Here is an 11504-nt window from a genome sequence, read left to right as displayed (position 1 = left end):
TAATGGTCATTTATTTCCGAGACCATGATAACGGTCACAAGAAATGAAAAAAATATGACAGACAAACACTAATACTATTCATCTTTTTTTTCACTCTACCAAAACCCTACCTTAAGGGTCAAAATGACAACACCAAAAAACTCTTGCCTTTTGTCATTCTCTCCTACACAAGCATCGGCAGAACTCCTTGCGATCGTCTTGTAGCCTCACGACTGACGATCAAGTCACCATTGATGCTAACTTACCGGTGACTCACACGCCAGCCAGCGTTCATGAACAGGATCACTCAGTAAACTGAACTATGTATCAGTCAACTCAGCAACAATATAACTCATCAGGAAACAATCTATTCAACAACTCGTGGGCAACATCTCATCTGCAAGCAATCTACACTACATAATGATAACACTCAACGATCAGAAGATACATTGAGATACAATGTTTTAGCAGAACATTCAAGGGTGTACTCAAGCCGGTTTGAAAAACTGAATTCTTTTGAATCGGTTAGCTTTTCATTTTGATTTTCTTATATGGAAAAAGAAAATCTAAGAGTTGCAAACTTCAACCTGCCGACTACAATTTGAGAAACTAGAGACATGGAAAAGTTACTGCACACAATTGTTCTTGTCGTCCGAGAAGCTCTAATTAGACTTCAGAAGTAACAATGATGAATATAAGATTAACCAAAACAGAGAATACATATAATTGTCCAGGGGTGAACAGGTTGAGAGCAAAAATATGTTCTAAAAGCTAAAATCCAGTACTGATTCCTGATCGGAAATTGGTCTTTGAATGTGTGATGCACAACCAGTACTGATACAGCAACAAATCTGCATTTGGATAAGCGCTTGGGAATGAGGATGAAATAGAGTAAAAATAAAGGTTCAAGAGAAGAATGCTTTGATTTACATAAATCACGTAAGTGATGCACAAAAAATTACCTCAAAATAGTTGAATAATAGGTCTGTTCTTTGAACCAAATGTGAATAATTTATTCCAATCAAACTTAACAGAAACTTTATTCATGCAAACCTACCATGCAATTAATTCAAGGTTATAAAGTTGGAAGCAACTTAGGATGTCTTCACAATGAAATCATAACATATAATATCTAATATTAATTTCAAAGTTAACAATGAAGAAGTATATCTTGAAAGTTTTTTTTTTTGAAAGTTTGGCTATTCACCCAAATTGAAGAAGCTTAAGAAAAGGAAAATATTGCTACAAATTTGATATAGGTACAGTAAATCCTATTTACTAAAGGAAAACCTTTGTTAAGAACAACAAAACAAGATATCTAAACAGTAGGTTAGTCTTGTTCTATTCTGATGTGGAATTCTTCTCTATTTAGCTAGTTAATGCCTCATGATGAAGGCGGCACAGATCCTGCATCACAGAGGATTTTCTTCCATTAATAATTTAAAAGTAGCAACTTGTTGAGCATCTTACATTCAACATGGTGAATTTCCAATGTCAAGCATGCCTTATCTTTCCTAGGAATGATAGAAATGGGGGAAATATTTCTAAGGAAAAAAGTAGGTAGAAGAGCAAAGGATAGGGTGATTCTGGAAAGAAATATGCAGAACTCCTTATCATTTCTGTGGAAGAAAAGAATCATGATAAAAACAACCTTATAAACCCATAAGTTGATGCTTCTACATATATTATGCTAGTTCATTGTATACTTGGTCCAAGGTTTCAAATTTCAAGTTGAGCCGAGGTTTCAGTCCTCAGCCATCTCAAGATGTGGAAACTGGGAAGAGTTGTGGAGAATTTGCATCTTTAAAAGGGTCACAAAGCCTCAGATACACCTATGTCGCATCGCGTCATTGGAAGAGTCATAGAAGCCACTGTGAAGCCTCAACTGCACCTCCTATTGCATCGTGTCTTTAGAAGGGTCACAGAAACCTTCAATGCATTAGGGGAAGCCTCCAACGGCATTGCGGATGCTCAAATCCTTCTCACTACCATGTTATACCACATTGTCATATTTGGAAAAGTCATAATGGCCCCCTTGCGACACCTCTTTGAAAAAGTCACCGAAGTTCATTGGTGGCGTCACAGAATCCTAAAGGGAAGCATGAAGGCCTGTTTGCCGCCTTGTGCCACCATCTTCGAAAGAGTCATAGAAGTTCATTGGTGGCATCATAGAAGCCTAGGGGAAGCATGAGAAGCGTTCAGCTACATCACCTATAGATCTCATTCATCTCGAGTTGTTCTATGTGCCAGTTAGCGCAAAACAAAATGTTTCGCCCATGCCAATTAGCACATAATAAAATTTTAATCTTTGACTCAGTCCAACACCATATACCCAAAGCATTAATAAGGATTATGAAGATTAAAAGGGAATCATAGGAAAAAAAAATGAATAGCACCTTCTTTGTTCTAATGGACCGATGGATACATAACTAATCTTCCTTTCTCTATAATACATCTAAAAAAAGAAAGACAATTTATATCTTATTTTACTTCCCTATTTCTTTTCTTTGCTTCTTCTACATTATCTTTTCTCTTCTACTTACTATTATTCTCCACTTATTCAGTCCAAATGGAATCTCCTTTCAAGTGAATTTCAAAGCAAGAAAACATTAAAAAAAATTGCTAGTTTGATTTCCTTTAATACTAACCTGGTTATACTTCAAGAAGGAATGAAGCCGAGACGCCTGGATCTTCTTCAAGCTTTGTCGCCATCACGTGAAGTACTCTGTGTCTGCTTCCTCAGCTCCTCATCGGCTCTCTTCAAGAACTGATCCCATCCACTGCCTTCCCCTGTATCCAAGTAGTCATAAGGCACTGCCGTTTTCAACCCTGGCCTCACTCCACATTGGCTCTCCACGATTCTAAACTCCACGTCCCTCTTTCGTTCATGTTCTTTGCCTATTTCTTCTTCTTCTTCATCATCTGAAGTAAATGCCTCTTCCTCCAACTCCTCCCAGGTAAAAAGGAGTGGTAAGGTGAAAGCGCGCCACGGGTTGAAGTCGATCAGCTTCACCCTGCCATCGCTGGTGACATACACATCAAAGGTGTAGTTTTGTGACTCAAATCCAGGGCGAATGACCTCGGAGAACAAGTCTCGGATGAGGGGCAGGAGACGGTGGTACCGATCGAGAAGGGAAGGGTAGAAGTTGGTGACCTCGCGCTGGGAGATGGCGACCAGGCGACGGTGGCGGACGAAACAACGGAATTCCATCTCAGGCCGGAGTGAAGGGTACCACTTTCGGAGGGCGAGGTAGAAGACGAAAGGCGAAGAAGCGGAATCGGAAGCGGCAGGCTGGGAAGAGAGGTCGTGAGCGACGGAATCAGAGGAGTGGAGGAGCAAGGCGACGTCGGTGAACGAGGAGCAGCGGAGGGTTCCGTCGGCGGAGATCCAGGTAGCATCCTTGGGGGCGCTCCAATTAAGCTTAGGGAAAGCGGCGCCGCCAAGGGAAGCAATGGAGCGCTCGACCGCCTCTTCCAGGTCGGGAAACGAGGGGGCGGGGTCGGCCTCCTCGTTTTCTTCATCGTCGTCGGAGAGCTGCGAGCAATCGAGGAGGGAGGTGGGGTCGACGCCAAGGGTAGGGCGGGGGAGGGGATCGCGGCCGGAGGTGGGTCGGGGGAGGAGAAAGGGGGGAGCATCGGAGGAGGAGGCGTCATCGCCGCCGTCATCGTCGCCGTCATCGTGGTCATCAGCGCCGGCGGCGTCCCGGTGGGGATGGAGGCCGAGGAGGTAACGGATGAAGGGTTGAGGGAGGGGGTGGAAGAGGGTGCGGATGGTGTGGGTCTTGAACTTGGGATACCATTCGTTGATTTGGCACCGCAGCAATTCCACCTCTTCTTCTTCTTTCGCCGCCTCTTTGCTCATCGCGGATCCCCCTGCTTGCGAACTAGGTCTTGCTGCCGGAACGTGACGTATCACATGAAGGGCATCGATATCCAACTGAACTGAAATACAAAGAGATCGAAAGGGCAAATTAGTCATTTGAGACTTCTATTTTCATATTTTGACGCCTCAGTTAAAAAAATGTACGTTTTTATTAGAATTAAGGGCACTATTTTAAATAATAATAATAATAATATTTCATATATTTTCTTATTAAAAATAATTTTATTTTAATTCTTATTTTCATGTTTATATACAAAACTAATTTAATTTGGTAAAAAAAATTATATATGATACGAGTTACTATGAGTGAATCCAAAAGTTGACATGGTAGTAGAAGTCAAGATGACGATGTGATCATCGTCAAGATGATGTGAGAGTCCTATTCGAAAAAGAATAATATCCCTTCATCTGGCTTAGATTAGTCGTCTAGTGTTAAGGTTCTTAGGTTTTAATCAGATCAAATTTTAATCTAGCCAGGACGAGACAGTTGGTCCTCAAGCCTAGTGAATCAGAGAATTTAGTGTCTTAAGAATGACCAGATTTTAAAACGACATGAGCGAGGTCGGCCGACCTTAAGGACTAATCGGAACGATTGACTCAGTCTACAACCAACTACCGGGGGACAATAGGTAGGTAAACTCGTCTGGTTATAAAGTCAGACAAAATTGTATGTCTCAGTCGTACAAAAAGTCAGGCAGGACGGATATAGCCCAAACTAATATATTGATCAAGTCTCTCAAACGAAGCAAGCTTTCTCTGAGTAACTTATCATACACTCAGTCGAGTAAAGGGACGATCGGACATACGACACTTATACTTATATTATTATCGCCTGAACAGAATTTCAACACAATATATATTATTATCAAATGAATTTCTCGGGAGCATGATGCACTCTACCATTTTCAAACAAGTATCTTAATGCTACTCAGAACGTGGTTCAACAACTTAATATGATGCATATCAGTGGAATATATAGAATGCAACTGAACAATTTAATAAAAACGATCGACTTAAGGACTGACCGAATTATATTCAGCCAACAATATTATCTTAACAAAATGATCAACTTAAGGATCGACTGAATTATATTCAACCAACAATATCATCTTAATAGGGTGGTGAGCTTAAGGATCGACCGGATTATATTCAATTGACAATATCATCTCAACAGGGTGGTCGACTTAAGGACTCGTCGAATCATGTTTAGCAAACAATACCCCGACAACTTGTCTACCATCAGCAGCCCAATAATAACAGTATATTCTTTCGACAACCAGACAATAACAGAAGTTATAAACGACAAAAGGGATATATATGTGGGTAGAATAAAGATTCCTCGGACAATTATGGTGAATTGCTTAACAAACTCTGACATATTTTTCCACCTAATGATTGTGGAGATTATATAAGGTGGTATATAAAAGGGGAGTTCTCTCCATGACGAAGGTACACTCACTGGCATTGACAACTCTACTCTCGCGGATAGGTTCTTACTGTTATTCATCCACTCGTTCGGACAGTAACTGACTTAAGCGTCAGAGGATTTTCGTCAGAGACTCCTCCTTGATTTCAGGGCGTTGACATTTTATTGACTCGTCTATTTGTGCACAAATTTGAAGAAGAATCTTCTGTGGTGAGAAAAAGGTCTTCTGTTGATCAATCAATCATTCCGAACACAATATCTCCGCAGGTGTCGGACAGAATCAATATATATAACATTTTATTTCTAAAAATAATTTATAAATGTAATCAAAATTATTATAATAATATTATAGCAGCCTTTAAATCACGGTCAAAATGCACGAATAATATTATGATCATTGTTTAAATGATTGTAATTAAATTTAATCAATTTTAATCAAAATTATAAAAAATTATAAAATATTATATGTATAATTTTTTGATTTTTTTATAAATATAGTTATAACTATTATAATAATATCAGAGAAATTTTTAAAATAATAAATATATTAAAGTGTAGTTTTAATTAAAAAAAACTCTTTTAACCCTTTAGGTTCTTTTTGAATTTTACCCTTAAACAAATTTAGTACTGTTTGGTTTTATTTTTATTTCTTAAAAAATACATATATTGTTTTTAGAAAATTTTGTTTAGATATTTTTTATTTTTTTTATAAAATGACATCTCTTTCGGTAGAAAACGCACATAGAAATTACCAATCAAATAATATTTTCCCTAAAAAAATAAAAATAGAAAATAACCAAATTAAATCGTCAATTTGTCGAACATAAGCCGAAAATCATATGGTAAATAAAAATATCCTCCCATATGGAATCTTACTCGTCGTTAGGGGCTGTCCATTTGACATATTTTATCTTTTACGAAATAAAACCGTCCTCATCCCATCAAATATTTCAAATGAGTTGAATTGAAATTTTATTAATTCATTTAAAAATGAATTTAAACGTGTTAGCTCAAGCAAATTGTGGATCCGGCCGTGACATACTTGAATTGTCCCGCGGGGTAAGAAGGAAAAATTGGATTATGCATTATAGATTCAATATGATATATGTATTTTTATAGTGAAAGTGATAGTTTCTTTTCTAATTACGTTGACCCTGTGAAATCAAGAATTATAAATTTTATTAAGAATTTTTTAAAAAATATTTATTTATAAAATGATACATTCATTAGATAGTAAGATTATATATATATATTTTGATGGCAGTATGTAATCCGCAATCCACATTGAGTGGAATTGAAAATTTATCATTATTTCACAAGATGATAGATTGATCCGTTCCGACCGGACCCGACCAGTTCCATCCTGTCCCGCCCGGCCAAATGATAGAATTTGAACGGACCAACACGCTCAGCCGAGGACCGGTGCATCTGACAGCTCTGCTCCAAGTTGAGCCAGACATCAAAACAGATATGCATCCAAAAGTAAACATAGCCTCGCCACAGCATACCTTATTAACTGGAGAGGGCTCTTAAATTCCTAGCCCTGCTAAACAGAGTCTTCATACAACACTGGCAACACAGAGAAGTTAAAGACAACGCTACCATTTCCCCGTAGCCTGGCTGGTCCCCTTCCACAGGCACATAGCATGCACCTAATTCTCTCCAATTCCCTGCCACTTCACATGCCTTCACAAGCCCACCTCCTTTTCACCATGAATGCAAAAGCCCAAAAGTAGAGCAAGAAAGAGGGTTGTAAACCACAACTAAATTCCACAGTACGTGCACTCTTTAATTAACACCGACCTCTCAACAATGCCAACCTTCCTTGGACCTCCTGCACCCTAGTAAACTTCCACAGTCAGGCATTCTCTGGCATTTCTCCTCCGTCGCTGTGCTGTGATCCTTCTGGTTTGGTGCTGTCTGAAAGCTTTCCCTTTGCCTCTTTTGCAGCGGAATCCAGAGCCTGAGCATGGAAGACACCCTTGGATTGTTCTCTTTAAATGTGTGAATCCGAGTTCTGCTTTCTCTGGGAATGTTGGCCTTGCTCCCATCTTAGTGAAATTTCAGGACTCTTTTACTTTTCTTCTTCTGTTTCTTTATTTCTCATCCATGTGTTGATTACAGCCTATATATGCAATATCAACTAGAATCTACTCATGAGGAAGATGAGCTGCTCATGGGCTTTTCTCCTACTAGTATCTCCGATACTCCTTGCTTCTCATGGGCTCTCCGAACCAGAAAGTTCCATTATTGCTCCAATGGAGGAGGCAGAGCAGGAAGCACTTTACTTGGTGCTCCAAGACTTGGTCGGCAAATGGTGGAATGGCTCAGAGCTTTATCCAGACCCCTGTGGCTGGACCCAAATACAGGTTCTTAGATTTTAGAGATTCTCAGTTGTTATGTAAGCTTTGTTCTGTTTTCCTTTCACACGAAAACATGTCATCATGTTTCTTATTATATTTGAAAGAACTTTAGATATATTCTGTTCTCAGAGATGAGAAAACAGAGTGATGCTGCAAAAATTGGATTTTGTTCATTAAGTTGAACAATAGCTTGAGACTTGTCTAAAGGCAGTAATTTGTTCATCACTATCTTGATGATATTTGGTGATCAATATGACATTGCAGGGAGTTTCATGCGATCTGTTCGATGGATTGTGGTACGTGACATCCCTAAACATTGGCCCCGTTTTTGACAACTCCCTTCGGTGCTCACAGCAAGCACGGTTCAATCCCTTGCTGTTCCAGCTCAAGCACCTCAGAAGCCTCTCCTTCTTCAATTGCTTCTCTCGTCATCAGCAAATGATCATTCCGTCGAGCAACTGGAAGAAGCTATCTGGGAGCCTTAAGACCCTCGAATTCCGCTCGAACCGAGGCCTCGTAGGAGGAATCCCCGACGACATTGTTCAGCTTAGTGAACTGGAGTCCCTAGTCATAGTGGAGAACTCCATGGATGGAGAGTTGCCGACGGAGCTCGGCAAGTTGGAGCGCCTCAAGAGGCTTATGCTGTCTGGGAATCACTTTGTGGGCCGAATTCCCAATTCGATTTGCGTCAGTTCGACCGAGCTCCTGATCATGGACCTAAGCAGGAACCTTCTCACAGGTCCTCTCCCTCCTTGTCTGAGGAATCTCACGTCACTCTTGAAGCTGGATCTCAGCGACAACCGATTCGACGGAAGCCTTCCACCAGAGCTCGGACGACTCGAGAATCTAACGCTACTTGATCTCAGGAACAACAACTTTTCAGGTGGTTTGGCGCGCTCGCTCAATGGCATGGCCTCCATTCAGGACCTGCTTCTGGCTCACAATCCAAACTTGGGAGGGAGCCTTGAGGAAACCGAGTGGGGGAATCTGAGGGAGCTCACCACCTTGGACTTCTCCCACGCAGGCTTAACAGGTGCAATTCCGGAAGCCATGGCGGCGTTGAAGAAACTAAGATACGTTGCACTGGATGGCAACGGCCTCACCGGGAGTGTCTCGCCGGAGTTTGCGTCATTGCCATGCCTCGGTGCTCTCTACCTCAACGGCAACGACTTGACAGGAAGGTTGGAGTTTCCTCGAGAGTTCTATCAGAGGCTGGGGAAGCGATTCGCGCCGTGGGGCAATCCGAATCTGTGCTACGATATCGCTGAAACGGCAGAGATTATTCCATACGGTGTGGCACAGTGCAAGCAAGATCATCAAGAGCTATTTAGCTACGCTGCAAGGGCGAGGACTGAAATTTGGATGACAATTCTATGTTCTTGGGCTCTCTTTGGGTTGTGGTTATGTTTCTTTTGATTATGCTCGTGTAGCGTTTGCAAACTCTGGATTGTGCAAACATTTTTTGTTCATCATGCAATAGTTTGGAACCATTTGCAAAACTTGAATCTTAATGCATCACATCGTATTCATTAGGGTACTGGCAGGACTCAGGAGTGTGGAGGCTCTGGATTTGAAGTGACTGATAGTGAGTGTATCTTGGAAGGCTCCAGCCTCCAGCGTATCTGATGCAGACTTGTGATGATTGAAGTGGAAGATAGGGCAGGGCATCTGTCTCGGGGTGCAAGCTAATTGATATCGGCGCAAGATATAATTAGGTAATAAAATATTTGTTAAACACTAACTAAAGATCAAGTTTGCACCATTTAGTGGTTTGGCAGACAATGGAGTGTGTTGGAAGGTAAGAGGAGAAGTGTACGATGCTGTGGTGGCGTAATCTGTAGTGATTGGATGTCTGTTGGGCAAGATCAGTTTTGCAGTTTCGTCTCAGATTTTGACGGCTGTTGACGTGATTGCTGGGCTCTGCTGGAGCTGACGTGACAGGTTTTAATTGAAAGTTTTTTAAAAAATTTAAATCGCATGAATTTTACGAAATAAAATAAAAACCCGTAACACGGAAAGAAAATAAAAAAAAATAAAAATGAAAGGTAGAAACCCTATTGAAAAGTTATTGTCTTATCTTTAGCATTGTTTAAGCGATTCAGGAACTCCTGTGGAAGAAGACAGATCTTTCAAGGAGATTAAAATTGATGATACTGAATCCTCTTTATATGAATAGGGAATATAGACGTTTCAAAGATATAGATACTCTAAATTATTGAGAACCTTTTTTACATAGATAACTAATTTATTATCACCTAATAAATGATAATGGATCAGGCTAAAAAATTCTATCTATTCAATTCACATCCGATAATCCAAAATTCAATAATCTTAAGTTAGATCATTTTAATAAGTTTAATTTATATTCATATGGACAACTTACTATTAAATCCACGAATTAGAGATAATAACCAATAATCTCTCATTTGAGTTACTTATGAGTTGTATATAAAATACAATTAAAATTTTAGTTGATATCAAATTTTATGGGTATAGAATATCCTTGTAAATAATCTGATCTATTAACTTTACTAATATATGACTAAAGAGGTTATAGCTATATATATATATATATATATATATATATATATATATAAAACAAGTTATAATAGTAATCACAATATCAATATCATCAATGACATAAATCAAGATATAGATGTATAGTATGGAAATTACATGAGATGTGATCAATACATGTCAATTTCCAATTGATCTTGAATAACCTAAAAGGGTCGGATCATATTTGCTAAAACTTTATGCTAAAATGCAATTAGCAAATCATGAACTAAGCCTTATAATTCCTAATGAAATTCATATCGTATTTATAAACACAAAATGTTAAACAGTAATAGTAATCATAATACTTTATTTCATTGTCAAATAAACAAACAAAATACTGATTACTGATTTTAAACTTAAGTACGTACAATAATCAAAACAAAATATTTGTCAAAAAAATTATAGAGCAATACAAATTCCTACTAGATGAATTTTTCTACTGTAAGAAGGACTTTCATATCCACAATATGCATATGAAATACCTTAAGCACTTGGTGAGTAGATCTGCTAACATGGAATCTATGCTGATGTACTCAATCATGACCTGACGAATGTCAACTCTTTCTTTAATCGTCAGAAATTTGATGTTGATGTACTTGGACTTCGATGAACTGTGGTTATTCTTGACATATAATTTTGTAACTTTATTATCACAGTTAATCCTCAATGATTTATCAATGCCATTAATGATCAATAACACTATGATAAGTTCCACAATTAAATTCCGTGATTAGATACTTCGTAACATGTTACCAATTCTGCATTCATGGTAGAAGTGGCTACTAACGTCTTTTTGATGCTCTTTCAAGATATAGTCCCTCCAGCAAGTATAAAAATATAGCCCAAAATGAACCTTTTGGTATACAAGCATTCGACAAAATTAAAGTTTGAATATCCAATCACCTCCAAATGATCTGACCTTTGATATGTGAGCATGCATCCTTTAGCTCTTTGCAGCTCTCTTTACTGCTTTCTAGTACGATGGTCCTGAATTACTAACATATTTATCTAACATCCCCACAATAAATACTATATCTGGTCGGGTACAAACCTGTGAATACATGAGACTTTCCACATCTAATGAATAATGGAATTGTTTCATCTCCTTTATTTTAAGTTCAAGATGTGGACATTGTTATAAATTGAATTTGTCACCTTTAGATACAGGTGTCACCAGATGCATAATTTTGTATGTCATACCTTATAAATATCTTTTCAATATAAATTTGTTATGAAGTCCATTAATGCCTCTTGAACAATCACGATGGATCTATATGCCTAAAACAAAAGATGT

At 38.7% G+C, this 11504-nt stretch overlaps 2 protein-coding genes across 3 annotated transcripts; one reads left to right on the top strand and one right to left on the bottom strand.

Annotated features, from left to right (window-relative positions):
• Positions 1 to 655: 655 nt before the first annotated feature.
• LOC122051035 (cell division cycle protein 123 homolog) lies at positions 656 to 3898 on the bottom strand. 2 transcript variants are annotated; one of them, XR_006131301.1, is made up of 3 exons: positions 2628 to 3898; positions 942 to 1032; positions 656 to 830 (listed from the first exon to the last, which is right to left on the bottom strand). XR_006131301.1 is itself a non-coding variant. In XM_042611947.1 (2 exons), exon 1 carries the CDS (start codon positions 3839 to 3841, stop codon positions 2675 to 2677), a length of 1167 nt encoding a protein of 388 aa, XP_042467881.1. In that variant the 5' UTR covers positions 3842 to 3898; the 3' UTR covers positions 656 to 830; positions 2628 to 2674. The 2 variants fall into 2 exon arrangements, 1 of the variants encoding a protein (XP_042467881.1); XM_042611947.1 differs by lacking the exon at positions 942 to 1032.
• Positions 3899 to 7125: 3227 nt separating this feature from the next.
• LOC122051034 (piriformospora indica-insensitive protein 2-like) lies at positions 7126 to 9454 on the top strand. Its single transcript, XM_042611946.1, has 3 exons — positions 7126 to 7322; positions 7413 to 7657; positions 7916 to 9454. Exons 2-3 carry the CDS (start codon positions 7445 to 7447, stop codon positions 9065 to 9067), a joined length of 1365 nt encoding a protein of 454 aa, XP_042467880.1. The 5' UTR covers positions 7126 to 7322; positions 7413 to 7444; the 3' UTR covers positions 9068 to 9454.
• The last annotated feature ends 2050 nt before the right edge of the window (positions 9455 to 11504 follow it).

Source organism: Zingiber officinale, chromosome 3A, assembly GCF_018446385.1.
Source record: "Zingiber officinale cultivar Zhangliang chromosome 3A, Zo_v1.1, whole genome shotgun sequence".
NCBI lineage: Eukaryota > Viridiplantae > Streptophyta > Magnoliopsida > Zingiberales > Zingiberaceae > Zingiber > Zingiber officinale.
Note: the sequence above shows the minus strand (reverse complement) of the source record. Positions and strands in the feature narration are given on the sequence as shown.